This window comes from Condylura cristata, unplaced genomic scaffold (assembly GCF_000260355.1).
Source record: "Condylura cristata isolate star-nosed mole 26May11 unplaced genomic scaffold, ConCri1.0 scaffold00020, whole genome shotgun sequence".
Taxonomy (NCBI): domain Eukaryota; kingdom Metazoa; phylum Chordata; class Mammalia; order Eulipotyphla; family Talpidae; genus Condylura; species Condylura cristata.
Window position 1 is genome coordinate 25,484,923 of NW_004567121.1, and position 21,802 is coordinate 25,506,724.

The following is a 21,802-nucleotide window of genomic DNA, read 5'->3' on the forward strand; positions in this document are numbered from 1 at the left end:
CATCTAGTGTGGCTTTGCAGTACTCAGTAGTATTATTTAGTAAACTGCTTCATTCTCCAGGCCATCCAGACAGAAATTGGCCTTATTAAGACCAAAACTCTGGGCACCTGAACCAGTCAAAATTGTGTATACCTAGTGAGGGAATCTACATAGAAAGTTCTCAAAAGGGCTCTCTACTTTGGGGCTATATAAAGAAGTCTCTGGGCAGGACTTGAGCCTGCCAGCTGCCCTGGGAACCACATGCAGGTGCCCTTATGCTTGGGTATAACTGATTAATAAGGGGTCAAAAGTAAGAATTTACGTGGGCCTCCAGAGCTTCCAACTAAGAAATAGGTGAGAACATTGACCGGCTGTCCAAGAGGATAATTCTGGTCCCTTCACATGCTCAGGGCATCCTGCTCACCCCCATCCCAGAGATCTCTTGCTCTCAGAGTTGTTCTTAGTTTTTGCCTGGGGGTGATACTGCACCTGTCCTCCCTTCCCCCACACACAGAAAAAAAAAATCTTCTGTACCTTGGTGATGGCGGGAACATTAAGTCATCTTTTAGTTATTAAGAATCACCTCTTACTCAAAAGTCCAAAGTGAAAATGGACCCCTCACTGAGAAGACCAGGCTGCTTCCTGCACTAAGTGGCCCCATCTCCCCAGTGGCCTCCACCAAGGCTGCACTTTAGAATCAGAATCACCTGGAGAGATCTGAAAGGCCGTGATGCCAGGATGCACCCAAGGAAACTAAACAGAATCTCGGGATGGGGGAGGAGAGCAGGCTGTCATGAAAGTCAAAATTCCTTCTTGACATTTTGCTACATTACATACGGTCTCATTTAATTGTCACAGTTATCTTATACAGTGGTGCATCAAACTGTTTCTATCTGAGGGAATGGAGAGCTGAACTTCAAAATAAACAAAGTGTAAGAATAGATTTTTAACTCCAGATCTTTCTGACTGTAGAGCTTAGACATTAGTGTGTAGAGGAAGTTGAATGCATGGATATTAATCAGTAAAGGGTGAGAAACCATTGGAAAGTCACAGTTAGAGGTGAAAACAGGCAACTACAACTGAGATACACAAAAGAACTTAAACAGAAGAGAGATTAGAGGAGAGACAGTTTAAGAAGCTATGAATAGAGTCCCGTGCATGAGTTATAAAGGACCTGGTGAACGTTTAGAGTAATGTGGACAGATGTCAGGTTGAAAGAGCTTGAAGAGAGATGTGCAGCAAGAGCAGTAGAAGCAACAGTTGTGTAGCAGGCATGCAAGGTGTTAGTATCCAAACAGAGATACAGAGCTGAAGGCAAGTCAGAGGAGCTCCGAGGATCAAGTAAAGGACACGATTCCAGGGTGGGTAAAACCTGATCTCATTTGCAGACAGAGGAGTCGGAAGTAGAGAGATACTGAAGGTGCTAGAGAGTGAAGGACAGTTATTGAGAGAGCAAGGTCTACGGGAGGGAAACAAAAAGAGCTTAATATCTAAAAATATAGATACATGTTCCTGAAGCCAGTAAAGGAAGAGAGAAGGTGGATAAATGGACATGCTACAAAAGAGAGGAGGAGGAGGAACTGAAGGAGATTGCTTCTGAAACAGTAAATCTTTATCAGCAAAGTAGAAATCAAAATCATGGATCAGGAGTTGACAGTGTTTGTGTTTGAGGAAGAATTTGAGATGCCCTTTGAGCTCTGTGTCTTTGGAAATCAAATGTGGGTGAGTAAGTACCACCAGCCACCCAGGGCATTGAGGTTTGCCAGTGGTCAGATTTCTCAGAAATCCAAATCAGCAATATTCTGTGAGAGCAGGTGGCAAGCATTACCCCAGGTTGAGCACAGCAGGGCAGGGTCAAGGAGGGTTTCATTAGTAGAAGGTTGGATTAAAGCTTCCAGTTCTGGCCTCTGGACTGCTCAAGAAAGCCCAATGTAGCCAGAAAAAATACAGTTATCAAATCTGTGAAATTACCTTAGGAGGTCTCAGTGGGAACCAGTATATGCTACGGTGGACTTGGGGAACTGGGAAAGGTAGCTATGGAAGGTGCTGTTACAGACCCTGAGAGCTTAGCAGGCTCTGGCTCTCAGAAGTAGAACAGCAGCCAGGCCCCGCTGTGCTAGGTGTGGCCTCCTTAGTGAAGAGGTCACACGCAACTGAGGGGGAAGGCTGGTTTCCTGGTGTGTAACACCTTTGATCAAATCGTGAGGCAGCCATGAGCTCAGATTGGGAGACAAAGAAGTGGTGATTTGCAGAGAAATGTATCTGAGCAATGAGAATCAAAGAAAAATGGTCCCACCATCACTGATAAAAAATTCCAGCTTGCCATCTTTTACCTTCCCTTTTTACAATAGTCATTTTTATTATAGGATCTGAAGAGGAATCTGGGAGGCAGTGATACGCTATCATTGTCCTAAGTTTTAAATGTTGTTTATGGTGTATTTCTATCAAATGTATACAACCTTTACTGTTTTAAATGCAAACATCAAAGGCCTTGTTTATAGTATATGCGGCCTCTGACTATGACTGCTTAAACTTTCCTAGAAATATTAGTTCCAGTTCCCTTTCATATGCCTAAGGAACAGTGCCACTGAAACACTTAATAAAGACACAGTGAAAACATAAAATTGCCCTTCCTTTTGGCAAAGTGGATGTCCTCATTCTGAAAGTCAACCATATTAAAAGATAGTGATGTATATATTTTTGTCACACCTTGACCCACTAATGACCTCCTGGGGTCTCGAGTTAGCTGTGCCTGTCAGGGTCCCCTTCAAGTGAGATCATTAAAGTCTTTGGGAAAGGAATAAATATCAATGATCACCTAAATCATTAAAAGAAATTGAGTCACAGTTTCACTCGAACAAGGTCACAGGGTGAATTGGGGCCATCAACTAGAATCTTTGGGTCCTCTTGAGGAAGTTCATGGAATACCCCCTTGATCTTGGTTTCAGCTCAAAGGCAGAACCTCGTAAGATGTAGGATGGTACCATCACCCTGAACAGGGCTCCAAGTTGCCCGTTACTTGGCCCTGCCCAGCTCCTAGAACCTCAGTGGTAGCCACTGTGGGAGACAGCAAGCGAGGACAGTGTGCATTCAGCTCTGCACCTGGGAGCCTCTGCAGAGTCCCCAGCGAAGTCCTTTAGGCTTCAGTCAAGAGTTCCAGGAAGGGGGCCTGAGATTTCCTCTCCACATCATGTCCTTCTGCTGCTTCTCTCCTTGCAGCTCCGAATGTCCTGGCTCATCCGTGGAGTCTTGAGGGGAAATGTATCCTTGGTGCTGGTGGAGAACAAAACTGGGAAGGAGCAAAGCAGGATGGTCTGGCAAGTGGCCACCAATGAAGGCTTGAGCCTGTGGCAGTGGACCGTGCTGCCTCTCCTCGATGTGACTGACAGGTGGGCCTCCTCCCATCCCCCTCACTCCCTTTTCCCCCATCAGACAGAATACAGAAGAGACTCAAGTCTTCCTCCCCGTCCACTCTGTGCAAGACACACATCAAGAGACACAGATAGATGCAGATGCACACACACACACACACACACGTGCATACACATGCACGCATCTTCCTGCAGGCTGATAGGGAGCCCAAGTTTCTCTAAGAATGGCAGCGCTAATGCACACTCACCTCCCACATCCCTAACTTGAACATATTGGCTGCCTCCTCTAGTTGCTGCAGGAAGAAATGAAATTGAACAATTCTTATTACTCCCAAGTAATCATCAGGCTTTCTATGTATACAGCATTTCCTCTTAATGGAATTTTGCTTCACACACCCATTTGACATTTTATTTTTTCCTTATTAGCCACAACAAAACCCAGGGCATAGATAGCATAGTCCTTATCATATTTACTCACCCTGCCCTTTTACAAGGCAATAAAATGATAAATAAAAGGTGAAATACCAGGAAGTTGGTATCAGAGTGAGGACTGGTGCCCCAGTGGACTCAAGTCCAGTCTTCTGAGCCAGTCCCCCGGGCAGCTTGATGAAGATGGTTTCTACCATCTTCTACCAGGTTTCTGGTTCCTATTTGGATCTACACTACTGACCCATGTGACCTGGAACTTCTCTGGGCCCCTCAGTCTCCTCTCCATTAAACTGCAGATTTGACTAGAAGATTAATTCCCTGTGATTCTGAGGTGGAGCTGAACGCTGAGCCCAGCTGCCCCTTGTCTCCCAAGATGGCACCAGCCTGCCACCTACAGTCGGCCTGAGGTGGGCAGCCTTGGCGCAAACATGATCCAGCCAAGCGCTGTTGTGTCACACGAACTCTTGATGGCTGGTGCTGAGCTGCTCCCAACCAAAAGCCCAACAGGAGGTGATGGGAGAGTTCACTTCTATAAAGGGGACAGGTAAATTGATCTGAGGGGAAAGCTATCTTTACAGGCTAAATGACAAGCCCAACCATCCAGAGCAGCCTCCGAAAGCTGTCCTGGAGGGCCACCTTCGCAAGGTGAGGACAAAGGTCACAGTGACATGGACCGTGATTTCAGCTGCTTGCAGCTTTGTTGGCATAATGCCGGGACTCAAATTTTCCAGCATTATGGAGCCTGCTGCTTGCAAAAGTGTATAACTTGAGCCACGCTGCTATAGGAAGAAGCCACTGTCCTCCCTGTAAGCACCTGCTTCCCACTCCTCAGATGTGTGTGGGTTAAAGACCAAGACCCTATGATATCCCGAGGCCCAGCACCCCCGGGACAGATGGATTAAATTAAAGGGAAGGAAGGGGTAGTGAGGACACTCCCCACTGCACACTGAAGGCTTTTGTCCTTCCTTAGTGTGGGGGCCGTGTGAGGGGGGCAGAGTACAGAAGGGTAATGCCAGAGCCCTCCCTCCCGGGAGATGTGAAATTAATTCAGATGAATCAAAGGGATTTTTTTCTCCTCAAACCAGCAAGTCTTCTCTCTTTCATAGTCACTCCAGGGGATTTAAAGCTAGTAAGATGTTGACTCTGTTCACTCCCATCCGCTAGAGTTTCTCTTGAAGGAGACTTTGTTCTCAGGCTCCCTCCTCCTTGTTAAAGGCTGTTTACCAGACTGACATTTTCAATATTGATACTGAGACCAAATGGTCCAGTGGGAATTCAGACAAAGGCCAGCTTGGTTTGATGATGTCTAGTGACCTATTAAGTGTACAATTACAGACCACACAATGCCCCCACGTACCAGCACGCCACTGGCATGCTTAGAGGCAGAAAGCTGCTCTCAGAGCAAGGGGTACTATAAGAGGCATCAAGACCCAGAGGCAAATGGAACTGCAGGAGATAAGGCAGCTTTCACTTTCTAAAATCCAGCTAGACTTCAGCTGAGACTGGCCCATCAGACTAAAGGAGTACTATGAATGAAAGCACATAGGCTTTATTTTTTTAAAGATTTGTTTTTATTTCTGTATGCATACTAGAACTGGGGTACAGGCCATAGGTGCAGGAGAGGGGGGAAAACTGGGGTACAGGCCATAGGTGCAGGAGAGGGGTAAGAGGATTTACCGCAGACAGAGTGGGGAACAGAAAAGGCAGATCCTGAAGGGAGCAGCGGGCGAGACTGGAGAGATCTGCTGCACCATGTGTTGTAGTTCAGCTCCCTGGCCAGGGATCCAACTCGTGACACAGTAGCTGGCAATAACTTAATCGTTATTTAGCCCCTGTGCCACCAGGGAGGGGCAGCACAGAGGCTTTAGAAACAGAGAGACCCAGGTTTAAAATGGCACAGCAATTTATTAGTTGTATGACCTCTGCCAATCACAGAGCCTGCCTGAGCCTCAGTATCACATCTGTAAAATGAGTATAGTGTAAAGTACAACCTCACAGGATTGTTATGAGACAAAATCAAAAGACTATCAAAAGCATCTGTATATAAGTAGATATCAGCAAGTTTTATTTCCCTAGTCCTTTATCCTTATCTCTCATGCATGTAGTTTCAGATAATTTATTGAATAAATAGCATAATCACAACCACTGACCTTCCAAATCAAGCCATTTTCTATAAAACAAAGATAATAAAGTCTACCTCGTAGGCTTGGAGAAGTTAAGGGCTTAGTGAACTGTCTGGCCCACAGTAAATGCTTAGTCGGTAATAACTACTACTAATAAATATAACAATAAATCTCCCCTCTTCAACAGAGATTGGGATGGCCAATTTAGCAATAATAACCAGTCATCCAACCTTAAGAGAGGGTGAAGGTTCTTATGAATTTGTTGTCATCGGTGCTCTGTAGATTCTTTTTAAAGGAAGTCACTAATGGAAGAGTAAAAGGCACATTCTTCCCTCTGTCTTTCAGAGAGAGTGAGCTGTAACTGCCAGGGTGGCCAGGAAATGAAAAGGGGAGGAAGGAGAAGGTAGAGGGGGTAAACATAAACAAGGGAAAGAGGATAAAAGACAAAGAAAAATCAATTCCCCTCCTCCCAACTCTGGGGTATTTGTTAGTACCTTGTGTCAGCTTCCCCCATTCCATGAAGCGTCCTTAGACAGAGCCTGGCTTCAGCTATTCAGCACCAGCTGTGTGGACAGCTCCCTAACTCTGACCTGTGAAGGGGCAGGAACTTCGTTACCTGTGCTGGCCCAAATCACCTCTATTTCTGGGGGTATCCTGGGCCCCCCATTATAGTTTTTCAAGCAACTTTATTAGGACGTTATTAAATTATCCCTAACGAGTCCCTATGCCTGGATATTGGTTATAGCCCCAGGTCATTACATGAACCCAGCCAAAGCCATTAGCCTTCTGCCTGAATATGGCAGCAACTTCTTTCTCACTTGCTTCCTTGCCTCCATGTTTTCCCCACCCCATCCAGTCTACATAAGACAGATGAAATAATCTTTTTTCAATATAAATATAATCTTATTATTCCTATTTTATAAACCCCCCAGGACTTCCTCTGGTTTTTAGGGACCTTTCAAATTTCTTTAACAAAAACTTTATTTAGACCTGCCTGTGATCTGTTCACCATCCCCATTTTATATCATTCTTATTCTATCACTCTACCTGGTAACCTCACTGAACTTCTCTCACCTCAGTCATGCCATGCTGAACTCTTCCAGGCTTAAGTGAAATCTGCCCTTCTCTCTATCTAAAATGTTCTTTTTACACCTTTTTTTAAAGATTTTATTTATTTATTCATAAAGAACTGGGGTACAGGACAGAGATGCGGAGGATAAGAGAACCCACCAGAGACAGAGTTGGGAGCAGAACAGTCAGATCAATGAAGTACACTGCTGAGGGGAGCAGCGGGCAAGTCAGGAGAGGTCTGCTGCACCATGTGGTCACCTCCGGGGCAGGCGGGATCGAACTCATGCGAAGGTGGCGTAAGCTTCTTAGTGCTGTGCTTTAACCCACTGCACCACCAGGGAGGGCCCCCTTTTTGCACCTTTTATCTTCTTAACTGCCACTCTCCCACTTTTTAAAGAAGCCACATCAGACCCCTATATTCTATAATACACCTCCATAAGTACAGTCTCAGTTTCTTGAATCATGCCTTAATAACTTGCCAGTCTTTAATGTTGTATATATGCACCAACAGGGTAAGATTCAGACCTATCTTATATGTCAGATTCCTGAATATCTAATAATAGGCCTAACACACAGTATGGCCAATAAATACATGTTGACAGAATGATATATTGAGGGAAATCACATGTATTTCCAAATGCCAGATGAATTAACTGAGACTTTCACTAACATTCCTCCTCCGTTCAACCTGCATCCAAAAAAAGAAAGAAAACAGATAAAATCACATTATAGTAAATACCACTGCAAAGTGTTCTGTATATCAAAGCAACACCTGTGTTCCATCAAATAAACCCAAACAACATTTGTTACTATTGTGACAAGGTATTCTCTGTGGAGTTTTACCTGGTACCTGTACTGTCTTTGTCTTTTGTCAATGTCCTAGCAGAATCACTTTATGAGAAAGACTTTGATCTTAATTGCGTGCCCTGGTTTCCATGAGTAGATATCTAGAACTGATCAGTTATACGCAGAGAGCTACATTCATATTGTTCCCTCCACAAAGTAGTCCTCCAAATATTCAGAGAAGATGTGAAAAGTAAATAAAGACATCAATGTGGGGAGACATTGATGCATGGAGTGATATTTCTTTTGTCCATTTACAAACATGCACAGTGACAGAAGCAATGTCATCATTACGAAGGGATAGTAACTGTATAATCATGCTTTAAAGACTAAAAAGAAAAATCTGTGAGAGCAGTACCCAAGATGTTTTGAGCAGTGGCAACATCCCTGGAATACAGATAGGTGTTCTCAAGGTAATTGTGAAGGACAGCACCAATTCAAATATTGGCTGGATGTGTACTAAAAAGGCATCTCATTACATGACACCCACCTGTAACTGCTTTCCTTCCTTCTGCCCACCTTTCATCAGCTTTCCCACTCCACCATTCAATTGTCACTCTTCTGCTAGAATTCATTTTACCCTTCCTCTAAGTGGAAGAAATGTACTTTCTCTCCCCTTATTCTGTCAGTCTCCAGCAGGGACATACATCCCCCTAGCTTTCCTCTTTATAATGACATAGCCTACTAAATTAAACATACTGTCCCAAGCTCTCACGTGCTTATAGACAGAAGAGAGTGCTAAGTTCAACTCATTGTGAGAGGGATTTGGAAACAACCATGAATCAAATCATGTCTCACAAATCACTGCAGTCTTGCCGCCAAGGAGAAAACACATAACTTATGGCACGTGTATCGGCTCTACTCCCCAGCATTATCATTATAAAGGCTTTTAGCTGCACACTATATACATAGTCTAACGAGAACAAATGTTCCCTCTGGAGATATTTAGATTTCCTGTTCCCTTTGCATCCTTTGTCCTAAACGACAAGTGTTGTATTTCACAAATGCATCTTTCAAGTGAAGTCAGTTAAACTGAGAGTTATGTCTTCATGTACTTAGGCCAGAAACTCCAGAGCACCAAGATTTTTCTCCTATTCAATTCTTGTTTCTCATGTGCAGAATCCCCTCTTTTTATGGGATGCCATCAATAACAATACTCCCCTTTGTATGGCATCTTCTGCAGTGAGAAAGGCATTAGTGGGGTGTTTTTATGACTTATTCTTACCTAAGTATAGAAGTATTAAATTCCAGTGAGGGGAGATCCAAAGATCCCAAAATGTTATTCCCGAATAAAAAACAGTGTTTAATTCAAATGTTTGTCAATGGAATCACAGTTTCCTCATAGAGCCATTGGAAGAGTTATGAAGGGTAGGATCAGAGGAAGCATTTGTTGAGTGTTTACTGCATGCCAGCCTCTATAACAAGTACTTAAAATGCATTATCTCACTTCATCCTTAAAACAGCCCCTTGGGGTAAAGAATATAATTAATCCCCCACTTTTATTGAGGAATATGAGGTTTGAAGAGGTTAAATAATTTTCCATTAGCCCTTAGGCTAGTCTGCTTCTTATGTACATGCCCAGGGAAAGGAATACACAGGGCTTGGCACAGAGTAGAAAACATGATAAATGGTTGTCATTGTTATTAATAAAATATTTTTAGTTGAATGTTTTAGACCATACCTTTTATTGATATTGAGTGTTAAGATAGTGCAGTGTCTCCATATGGCAGAGAGCTATCATGTCAAAAACAACCTTATTATAAGCTGGACCTCAAGGGAAATTTAGATCTTAGGGAAATGGGGAAGCAACAAGGGTGTTTTGAAGAAGAGCAGAAGCTTAGAGACAGGAATGTTTTATTGGGTTCAAGACTAGCCAGCTAGGTTGTCGGAGAATCCTGAGCCATCTCCTGAGAGATGGCATGGGGTAGTCAGCCAAGTATTTTAAATTCTGGGTGTGGTTAGCGGAGAACCATGGGGCACAGAGAAAGACTGGAAATTCTCTTGAGGAACACCAGCCTCTGGAGCTCAGAAAGGGGAAAGAGGCCTCTTCTGCTACTACCTTCCAAATGGCACCACACGGGTCAGCCCTGGGGCTCATGGCTCAGCAGTGCAATGTGCAAGCAGGCATGTACAGATCAAGCATACAGATCATAACTCTGGAAGGATCTAGCCCTGAGCATGTATGAGCATATACAGATCATAACTCTGGAAGAATCTAGCCCTCTTTCTTTCTCAGAATATATCCCAGATCATTGGAGCAAAGAGTAGATTAGCATTTCTGAGCTTTATATCCTTTTTCTAACCCTGATTTACTGTGATGTTTGGGACAAGTTGTTGCTTTTGATTGCTAAGTTTCCACAATCAAGAGTGCAAAGCAGTGAGACAAAGCTGAACTGTGAGCCTACTTTGAGGAGTCTCTTAACATGGTGGTAAGTGAGCCCTTTTGAGCAACAGGATGTTTGGGTCTGCTCAAGATTTTCTTGGTCATGCCCAAGCTCTGTTTAGAAGCCTATAAATACATGTTTTTCATGACTCTTAGTGCCTATGAAAATGTATCCTTGTGTTCTCAACTCTTTCTGTCCCAGCATGAAGCCTAGAATTTAGGCATTTGAAGAAAAGCAGAGTGCAATTCTTTTTTTTATTTATTTCTTATTGAAGGAACATTGCATTATAACAATGTTTAAGCTTCATGCATGCATCCTTATAAATCAGCATCTGTATGTCCTCCATTAAGTTGACCACTAAAAGTCCAATCTGTCCTTCACTATATAGTTGAAACTTCTTAATGATTTACCTACCATCCTTCTCCCTTCCCTTCATATGCTATATATATGCTATTCTATATATGCTATTATCCCAGGATCTGTCTGACATTCATGGCTTCCTCTGTCACCTCCATGTGGATAACTCCTCTATTTCAACCTGTGTCCTATACCTGAGGTTCTAGCTGCCAGACTTCCACGTGGCCTCCACCACACCCCACTCCCGAGTGAGTCTTCTGTCCATAGCTCTGCCACTCACGTTGATGTTCAGTCACTTAAAGTCTTTCTTATCTCTCTGTGTAGATTCTAACTCTATGGGGGTTAAATTAAAAAGGAACTTTAGAAATTTAGTCAGTGAATAATACGAATGCCGCAGCTGTCCACTTCCTCAAAGTCAAGGTTTATCTCTCTGTACTGTTAACTGCGGACACAGTACCTGGCTCACAGTGGTGTTCAGTCTTCACTCAGCAGCAGAATGGGAGATCCAGAAGCTAGGGTACACTGCCAGAGAAACCACAGATGTCTAATAAAAATAGATTGTAAACAGGAACTTGCCAGAACTTCCCATGCTAAAGAAATATTTCCAATGTGAAAATACCTATCTGACACAGATGTTTAAAAACCAAGATGGCGCCTCACAAGTTTCAGGGACTTGCCAGTGTCCCCTCAGGTAAAGGGGCCCATCTTTGTTCCACTGCTCCTTGTGAAACTCAGCCTCCACCTAGCAATGACCATTAACTCATCCCCACAAAGATGTCTTTGTCAGTGGAGAAGGCGACAAGCCACCGCCCTTTACCTGGGTCTTCTTACCACTGGGAGCACTGCCATCTCTGGCACCATGCTGATCCTCCAGGTCACAGGCCAGCATGGCAGCAGGGGCAGAGGATGGGACTGGTGGGGAAATGTCTGGGGGTCCTGACAAAGGCGGAGTAGAGCCCCAGTTCCTCTGAGGGATGGAGTCAGGTGCTTTCTAGCCACGGGCAGCCCTCCAGCCTACCATTGCTCCAGAGGGCTCACACTGCACCACCTACGGAGCATGAAAGGGACTAAATGAGTGGAAAGAACATGGTGGCTTTGCACGGATGGAGCAAAAGCCCACATTGCCTCTGCCATGGAGCGCCCTTCCCGGCTCTTTCTCCAGCCGCTCCACCCCCAGAGAATCCTGCCTGCCACAGAGACTTCACAGGGGGCAGTCAGCCTAGAAGACTCTCCCTCTCCTTGTCTCTCTCTCCCTCCCCCAAATTGTAATTCTCCTCTCTCTGGACTCATGACACATGCAAACCTTTGGGGCAGGTGTTTTTGTGCTGGGCCAGGGCCCCAGGAAACAAGATCCACCTTTCGCTCTTCCCCTCAAAACCTGGCACCCAGGAAACTCGAGACACATGACACAGAGTAAGAGAATGAAAGAGGGGAAAGGAACGTCCTCTCCCCACCCTGCAGTCCTGTGGCGAGTCTTGCATCTGCCTTGCATCTGGCCGCCAGCAGGGCAACCGTGGGGACAAGCCTCAGTCTCGGCCCAGGCAGGTGAGCCCAGGGCACAGGGTCTGAGGCCAGGGTCTGAGGATGCTGGCCTCTGCGGGACTCTCCCAGCCGGCCCGGCCAGCCTGAACATTCCTTTTCTCCCCTGTGCACCCCTAAAGGGTCCTGTCTCAAGGGCTGATTCACCATGAACAGTCTCTAGGGCGCTGGGCAACACTGACTCACCTGGCACTGCCTTTCTGCTCTTGGTGCTGTTGTGCCCAGCTGGCAGCCAAGTCAGGCGTTACCCTGGGAGTGGAACTTGGGGAGAGAGGGTGCTCCCTGCTGTCTGCCCTTCCTCACTGCACAGGAGCCAGGGACGCCCCGAGTCCGGGCCAGCGTCAGCCTGGAGCCCAGAGCCCAGAGCCCCTCCTCGCCCACTGGTAACAGCAGCTGACACAGATAACGAGACAGATACTTCAGGGCTTTTTCGTCACTTTCGCTATTCTCAGAGAAATGCACACCAAGGCCCGAGTCCATTTTAGGAGACTTTTGCCGAGTAAATCATCAGCACAGTGAGAAACGGGAGAAAGTGTTTTTCCGCACCATCTGCCAGTTCTCCCCTAAGCAGCCAGAGCCCAAACAAGCCCCAGCCATGGAAAGGGATGCAGAACACCCCCCTCCTGGCCCACTCCCAGGCAGAGCACCCCACTCCTAGCCCACTCCCTGTCAGGCGGGTGGAGGAATCGAGAGGCAGCACCATCCCCAGTGAAATGCCTTTACCCAGGCCAACCAGTGTCCTGCCCTCTCCCTAAAACATTCCTCCTCCTCAGTCCACATTCACACATACCTTTTATGTCAGCTATTTCAAATCATTAACTGGACTTAATTAGGTTTGCCAATCCCACAGGCTGGCAACGAAGGCATTCTACTCACTGTCCATTAACAGTCTGTTACCTAACAAGGTTGTGCCTCTTCCCAGCGGCTGGAGAGCAACGTCAGTACGTCCCGGGCAGACTTGCCCCTTTGGCCAGGAGGCACTTGGCTCCCAGGCCACCCGCTCTGAGCAGGCCTAAATGGCCACCCCCCAGCACACCATCCGGTGGGCTTCCCAGGGCCTCTGTAAAGCTGAGCGAGACGTGGGACGCACTCTTCTTCATGACACCAGGCTCCAGCCAGAACCCCCAGCCAAGTCCGTGTTAGCAAACTCCATGCCCCACCAGCCAGAACAAAGAGGAAAGGCTGCGACCTCCACACAGCCCCAGCGTCTCCCTTGAAGACGCCCAAAGCGCTGCCGTGGTGCGTATTTCCGAGGACAGGGAGCAAGTCTCTCCCAGGGGCTGGGAGCAGAGCCCAGCTGCCCTGCACTTACATGACGCAGGTCGGTGAGGGAGTTCAGGGACCCCAGGGAGCTGCCTCCTCTCTCCACACTGACCAGGCTACCCACAGCGGGCGCGGCAAGGCCCCTCTGGCCCTGGGTCGAGGCTTCCTCCCTCCATACAGCACTGTGAGGCTCAGGGCTGCCACGCAAGCTGCCCCTGCAGCCCTGCAGTGATGCGGCATGCGTCTGGCTTGCCCTCAGAGCCAGAGCAGACCCCCAGTTTGTATAAGAACTCAGGACTGAGGTCACAGCTGACTGGAGAGTCCTTGTACTTTGAGGGGCTCGACAGGAAAGAATGGTTGGACCACATAAGAGCCTGAGAGCTTTGAGGCAGGGAGAGACCCATAAGAGCCATGAGCCACTTCTTCACCGGAGGCACAGGCAAAGACCATAAACAGACACCCTCAAGGTAGAGGCTGAATCTTGGTGGTCCTGATCGCCACCCAGTCTCTTGGCCAGTGACCACAGAGAAGAAACTGCTGGACTGGTCCTGCTGGCCCCTTCCTGCCCTGTTACTTCCATCCCCAGACTCTGCTCCTGATGACTCTCCTTGCACCCCAGTAGGGCCCATCTTTGCTCACCTGTCTCTTCCCTGCAGCCCCTGGGGAGGGCCAGCAGTGTGGCCTCCCGGGTGGACAGAGACAGCTCGCATGTTCACATGTGATTCCACATCTGACTGAGTCTTCCCTGATTGTCATGAGTGTTCCTGACTCAAAAATATGTGCAATTCCCAGCGTCAATCAAACTCTTTTAAACAGCAGCTGCCACTGGTTTGCCTTGCAGAGCACTTTAGAAACTCTCCTTTTTAGAAGCCATTCCAGTCCAGGCTTGCACATGTCATCCATGCAAACAGGCCCAGTGGCTGGTTGAGAACTTGCAGCTCTAATCACTTGGTAATGAAGAGGGAAGCAGGAGCCTGGAGACCCTCTGGGTGGGGCCTCCCTGGGAGGGTCTGTTTGGGGAAACAGGTGTGGACCCTCTCCTCTCACCCTGACAGGCACACACGTTTGGTTCACTTGTGCAAGACACCCAGGCCTTCCCAGAGGACACACCTGTCCTGTAGTTCAGCATAGAAATCAGCACTGGTCTGGGGCCTTGGCCTGTGGAGGACAGATTAGACCAGATTAGACCACGATGGTCAGGAAGGTGGTCAGGCCCTTACCCGCACTGTACAGGAGCATCAGATAGCTTTGTTTTCTTGTTGCTTAACCCAGAAACATGATTCTTTCTAGGCACCCACCCTCATAACTCAGGATCTAGCTGACCGGGGCAGCAGCTCCCTAATCCTGGCAAATACTAAAAAGAAAATGAGGTAGCAATCTGGGCATCCTCATGTGTCACTTGAAGATCCTGGACCTGGATGTATTGTGGGTTACTAAGCTTATCTGTGATCGTGTCCCCCATGAGAGCCAGGGAAACTGGCTGTGACTTTGCCAAGACTCATCCCTCTTGGAGACCTGATCAAGGTCCGAAGGAAAAATGCCTCCCAGCACTTACATACGCGCAGGGGCTGCTGGGCAGGTCGAGTGCTGCCTGCCCCTCCTGCCCGCCACCTGGTACCCCCAGGGCCCCAGAACAGGGTTTGGAGGTCCTCTGGTGGGCACTCCCCCTTCACATCCACTACCCAGCCAGACCCCAGGCCTCCTTGCTGGCCTGTCCTGACGTAGCGGGGAGGGGGCTCGGGCCTGAGACCCCACCGCAGGGAGCGTGGCCTGAAGGGCACCAGAGGGGCTGGCAGACTCAGGCTTTTCCTCTTCAGAACTGAAGCAGATTCGGTCTCTAATTGAGACTTGAAGCAGGAAGGATTATTTGTGAGTGTCCAGATTTCACAGGATTTATTGAGCATTTCAGCTGAGAAGAAGCTTCACACGCGTAAAAGTGGGCTTCTCATTTCAAGTCTCTCCCCCACAGGGGACAGTCGCTGTCCTCTGGCCAGGAACACTGGGCCCACACCTGCGCCGTGTGGATCAGGTGTCCGGACGACGGGATAGGTGTTTCCGGCCCTGGGAGCTTCACTCATTGACTAGAGAGCTGTGCAGCTCTCAGGGCAAACCTTGAGCAAGAATTGTTTTTCCTGCGCGTTTTTTACTGTTTCCTCCCCTCCATTAACATTCTGCTTCCTGCCCAGTCACCTCCTTCTCCACCCGTCACCTCCCCCTCCCGCCACCATTCCCAGCTTCCGCTCCTGCCACCCCGTGTCCCCAACACTCTTATCTGCATTCTCTCTCTCTCCTTCTTCCTAACATCTTTATTGAGCTATAATTTACATATAATATAGTTCACCTGTTTTAGGTGTAGACGTAATGACTTTGAGCAAATTTACAGAATTGTGCCGAGAGCACCACAATCTAATTCTAGAACATTTCCATCATCCTGAAAAGGGCCGTTGTGCTGACTTACAATCAGGACTGTTTGTCCCCACTCCCAGCCCTGGCAACCACTCATCCGCCTTGTTGTCTCTATAGATTTGCCTGTTCTAGACATTTCGTGGAAGTGGACTCATTCACAGGCATGGAATCAGGAGCTCTGTCCCGGTTTCTCGCCTGGCTGGTTTACCTGAGCATGATGCTTTTAGGGACCCAGATCCCAGCTGCCCTTCTGTGCTGGGAGTGCACCCCGCCCCCCTTTACCCAGCCACTTCCAGTGTGTGGGCTCTGCTCTGGGCACCTTAACACCCACACCCAAGACAGTATTTTGAGGGTCACTCAGGATTGACTTCTGAAAGGGGAAAAAAGGTTTTTGAAGTTCTCAGGTGACTCTCTTCACAGCAGGAAAGGGCTGATTGATTGACAGGTAGCCCTCCGGGAGGAGGGCTGTCAGGGAACAAATGAGTCAAAGGTGCTTTTCTGTTTATCCCACACTAAAGCCTTCTCTGGCCCTGGCCTGTGGGCCAGGTGGAAGGAAACAAGAGCTCAGTGTACTTACTGTTAACACTTAGGGGCCACTCTGTGTGGGTGCATCCCCCCTGGGGTTATTAAAGTTATTTCATGTGTAGCAACCCATCAGGCCCAGCACAGGGATATAGGTAGTGGTCCTCCTCGAGACCCCGCAGGCATGGGGTTAGCCTGTGGGTTACTGGATGATGGGAGCACCCACAGGACACCAGGGCAGGAGCCAGCCTGCCTGGACAGCAAGCAGAGGATGCTCACAGACAGGGGTGTTTATCAGTTGGCTCAGAAACATTTCAGTATTTTAGTAACGACTTCTGCCTCACTGGCCAGCACCAGCTGAATAGCAAACCCACCCTGCACACCCAGAAAACTAAAGAGGCGTCCCAGGGCCCTCCTTGGTGGCACAGTGGTTTAAGGTGTGGCACTACGAAGCTCTCCACAGACACTGAAGCATGAGTTCAAGCCCCGACCAGGGAGCTGACCCACATAGCACAGCAGACCTCTCCTGTCTTGTCTGCTGCTCCCTCAGCAGTGTATTTCAGTAGATCCTCCTGTTCTGCTTCCCACTGTGTCTCTGGTGAGTCCTCTCACCGCCCCCACACCTCTGGCCTGTACCCCAGTTCTGTATGCATAAGTAAATAAATCTTTCAAAAAAACAAGAGGTGTCCCAGACCCCAGCTCCCCTGGGTCAGCGTACATCTCTGCTGGAGATGTAGCTGCTGTTGGCTGCTCTCCTCTCGCTGCTGCTCTGAGACTAAGTGGCCCTGGTAAAAGCTATGGCCGTGAGTGGGACAGTGGACACACGTTTACCAAATCCTAAGACACAGCCAGCCAGGTGGTTCCTGACTCGCCGCCCCCAACACTCTTACAGGTTCTGGCTGCAGATTGTCGCGTGGTGGGCACGAGGATCCAGAGCCACTGTGGCCTTTGACAACATCTCCATCAGCCTGGACTGCTACCTCACCAGTGAGTTCACCCCGCTCCTAGCACTGGCCCCCCACGCCAGACTCGCCCTGAACTCCCCCAGCCTGACTGGCACCCACCCTTCCCAGGACAGGATCCCCTCTCTCCCTTAAATTGAGCCGCCCCTAACCCAACCTATGGGGTCTGGTCTGTTCCAGTCAGTGGGGAGGACAAGATGCCACAGAATGAAGCACCCAAGTCAAGAAATCTGTTTGAGAGAAATTCAAGCAAGGAGCCCAAGACCGGGGAAAGCACGCCAAGTGAGACCCCCACCTTTGACCCTACAGGTAATGGTTCAACTGACAAATTTGAGCAAAGTTTTTGTTTTGTTTTTTAATTGCAAAAGCAAGAGAAAACGATGTGCTGTGGTTGGGGTGGGAGGCATGTTTAAAGAATCAAATAGGCAACCTTTAGTAGGCTCCAAGAGGAAGCTCTCTGGCTCTCCTATTGCCCGGAACTTCTGGAAGGTGTGCAGGGGAGAAACTCTCCACACCAGGAGAACAAACGCCCATGCTCCACACCAGTGGGATAACCAGCTGTGTCTTCTCCACTCAGCCCCTAAATACTGCACCTCACTTACTGAAGAAAGCAAACTTTCTGGCAAATGTCTTCTCAGAAAGGGCCTTGGGCCCAAAGCTAAGGTCAATTGTTGTGCAAAGTTAGGCTAGCCGTCATGGCCGCTGGTTCAATAGATTTCCCTAAAGCTTGGCTCCCCTCCAAAGATGTTTAATGCGGCACCCCAGGCTGAAAGACTTCTGACGGGGGCTAAGGGGGTCTTGCTGCTTCCAGCACAGGCCACTTCAGCCTCTGAGCCGCAGCTGTGGGTGTGACTGCTCAGCCACTCTGCCGGGAGGAAATCTCCTGGAGTCCGCATCCAAACCTGTATGATTTCCTCGGGAGTTTCAGGGGCTGTGCGCCTTACCCCAAAGGAGCTGGGAAGTCCAGGCCTGACAAGTTCAGGGGGTCGTTGGTGGGGGACGGGGTGCTGGTGCCCACAGTGCAAATGCTTCCAGCATCAGCACGGGGACAGCTGCACCGCCCAGGTCCACACGCTCTTCCACAGAAAAGACGATTCTGTGGTGAAATGAGGACGGATAGATGATAAACCTTTGATTTCTCTTACAATGTGAAATCCTCGTTCAGTACAACATCCAAAACAAAAAAGACACAGGCGCTTATACCTTGGTCACTAAATTCATTCACTCAGTTTTGTAAGTAAATACCAGCTTGTCTTTGTCTTTGAAGAAACACTTCCCTTTCTCTCGCACCTTCCTGAGTCCCGCCTGATCTAACCCAGCTCCCAGAGCCAGGGAAGAGAGCTGGTTCCCCCTCCCAAGACCACCTCCCCTCGCTCCCTTCACCCAAGGCTTCTCGGGGTTATTCATCTCCCACACAAAGAGGAGGCCAGCGCAGAAGCCTGGGCTCCGCTTTCCCACAAGCTGCCCACCAAGCCCAGGGAGTCGCCTGCCACACCCGCCCCATAGGACTCTCCTCCGCTCTCCAGTTCTTGTCCAGCTCTGTCCCCTGCCGTAAATCAGGACAAGCCACCAGAGCGCCAGTGCCGACCCCACAGCGGGCCTCCGGAAACTCCTATTGATTCAGCAGTGCGCGCTTGATGCTTGAGCTCAGTGCTCAGACGGCTGCAGCCGGCTCCCCCGCAGCAGCGTTTAGGAAACAGCCGTCCCACCTGCCTGCATCTGGATTTATTGCCATCTAACTCCCACCGCCCCTACTAGGCTAATCGATAAGGGTCTGCCCGATGGCCACTCACACTAATGAAATCACACGCCACTCAGTGCCCATGCCGCTTCCCCCAACCTTCAAATAAAGTGAGAATCCAGTGGCCGCCTGAGAGGCTGGGGATGAAGGGCCGCAGGGCCAGCCTCCCCGCTGCTGACCTCACGGCAGAAGTGACGTGCAGGTGGCGTTGGTCAGTGTCTGTTCTCTTCCAAAGTGACCCCACCTCAAAGGGAAGAACACGCTGACTCAAACACACGTCCAGGCGGCCTAGTGGGCACCTTGGTGGGCACCAAATAAAGAGCCAGTGCCTTCCCAGAACCCAGGGTTGCTTCGCCGAGGGGAGCAGCCAGTTGAGGAGATGCAAGACTACACTGCAGCACCCCTCCCTGCCTGGTCCAGTAGCAGGAAGCCTCACCCCGCCCTGGCAGCTCTCCCTGTCCTTCCTGCTGCAGGTCCAAGCAGCCTGTGGTTGGGTGTCTCTAATTTCACTGGGGGTGTTGATGGGAGAAGAGAGGAACAGGGTCTCCTCCCAGCCCCGCACCCACAGGAAAACATCCGCCAAAACCCAGACTTGTGCGGCTCTTGGCTTCATGGTCAGGAAGACGGGCCCCACCTGGGGCCCATGTACAGGACCATCCCCACGCCTTAGTCTGGACCCTCCCACTGTCCTTCTCTTGTTCTGAGCCAGGTTTGTGCTCAGTGATGCTGAGCAGACAAGGACACAGGTCAAGAGGTCAGAGCACTCACAGTCTAGAAGAGAGAGCCCGTGCAGACAAGCAACTAAGGAGGGCAGTGCCGTGCAGAGGAGCGGCCTGCAGGGGGACAGCGCCTGCTGCTGTGGGAGGCCAAGGCCGGGGCCTGCTCAGAGGTAATCACCTGGCCGGCACTCCCCGGCCCCTCCCCGGGGCCTGGTATAGAAACAAAGTGAGCTGCTCAGTGTCTAGTTTCTGTGCTAAGGGAGCGAAAAGCCTGTGCACTGCAGGCCCTGGCCAGTAGCATCCAGGGCCCCTGGAGAGGAAGGGAAGGGACACCAGGGCCCCTGGAGAGGAAGGGAAGGGACAGTCCATGAGGACACTGGGCCCAGGCTGAGGGTCTCCCGTATCGGCTCCTCCTGCCTCCAGCCCAGGGACAGCTGCGCTTACTGCCACTGCAAGGATGAGGAGAATGATCTGGAAGAATGTCAACCCCACAGCTGGTGGATAGTGGGGCCACACTGGCCCCAAAGTCTGCATTCAAGCTGGTATCCAGGTCTCCAGTGGGAGAGAAACTTCACAGACTGAAAAGACGGTTCAGACAAGGACCCTGAGGGCCAGTGAACAAGTCACCCCTCCCCTTCCACCCTCATCCCCGCCCCAAAGATGAGGAGACAAGATACTAAGGTCTTGCTCCTAAAGCTCAGCGCTGTGTTGCTGTGCTGGAAGCCAAGCTTCTGCTAAAGCCAGTCCAGGGAACCAAGGCCAGGTGGGGCATCTGGAAAGTCACTCTCAACGACTTCACAAGTCCCGAGCCAGCCCTCCCCTCTAGCGAGGGCCAGCCCTCTGGGCCTGGGGGTTCCCTCACGCACCCCCAACCTTAGAGCAATGCCGAGCATCCAGGCAGAGAAAAGCCTGCCCAGGTGCTTCACAGAGCATTCTCGGAAGCCTCTGAGTCACTTTAGCTAATCAGATGAAGAAACAGAGAAAATGGGGCAAGAATTAAGTCCAGGGAAATTGCATTTGTCAGCTTTGCACATACAATTACACTAACCAAATGGTTGGATAATGCAGCCTTCAGGCTGGAAAGCTCGAGTTTCTCTCGCTCTCTCTCTGTGCTGAGCCTTCACGAGAGGTGAGGAGGTGCAAGCAGCCTATACCGCAGCTTCTCCCTAAAAACCCAGGTAGAGACTGGCAGGACCCCCTCAGCCCTGTGGCCCTCGCTCGGCTCCCTTCTCTCTCACCAGTGGCGTGTTGTGTAGGGAGATTGGGCTGGAATCAGCTCAGTTCTTTGAGAACCAGCCCAAAGCGTAGCCCTTGCCACACGTATCAACAGCTCTTGGAGCCCTGGCATCCGGCCACAGCCTCGGCCTCTGAGCTGGCTGGAGGTGGTTGGTTCGCCTCTTTCTGAGCATGCACCTCTTGCTAAAGCATGCATGGGACGGTTGAAATATGTCACCGGAGCATGAAAACAGCACCAGACCGGGACTCAGAACACTGTGCTTGGCCCTGGCCCGCCTTCACCCCAACTGTGTTCCCAGGGCCGACGCCCCTCTGCACGGCTTTCCACCTCCTCATCTATCACAGGGCCAGTCAGCAAACCCACAGGTAGCAGGCCTCGTGGAAGAGCGCTAACACAGGCAAGGGCGGAGAAAGTGATGCTTTTAGAAGTCAAGACTTGGCAGTCTCCAGGTCTCTCCCATCCTGTTCCTGCCCACCAGCAGAGCTGCTCTGGGCCCCGACCTCTCATTAACGCTGGGCACCCTAACGTGCCATGGCATCCACACACACACTGCTGTGACTCAAGAACAGATGCCAATTCCAATGAGAAAGTTTTATGTGTCTCACATAAATTGATTGGCTCTATTCCTGCTAAATGCATTATCCATTCACCGCAGAACAACTATTAGAGTTAATAGAATTTGTAGCCAGAGCCATTATGTTCCGAGCACGCCCTTCTGGGGATGACGGCACGGCTGGAAGGCAGACTTCTCAGGGCTCACCCCCTCGCTCAGACGCTGCCTTTACACTCTTTGGGGCGTCTTTGTTTCCATCCAGACTTCTGCAGTCACAACCTACAGGCCTGACCAGACTCATTC

General features: G+C 49.5%; 1 protein-coding gene across 1 annotated transcript in view; it reads left to right on the top strand.

Annotated features, from left to right (window-relative positions):
- Positions 1-21,802, top strand: part of ALK (anaplastic lymphoma receptor tyrosine kinase) — a 564,885-nt gene that overhangs the window by 487,666 nt on the left and 55,417 nt on the right. Inside the window, exons 9-11 of the mRNA XM_004686326.1 lie at positions 3,199-3,368; positions 17,180-17,274; positions 17,430-17,558. Of these exons, the coding sequence (XP_004686383.1) occupies positions 3,199-3,368; positions 17,180-17,274; positions 17,430-17,558 (394 nt within the window). The remainder of the gene's footprint in view (positions 1-3,198; positions 3,369-17,179; positions 17,275-17,429; positions 17,559-21,802) is intronic.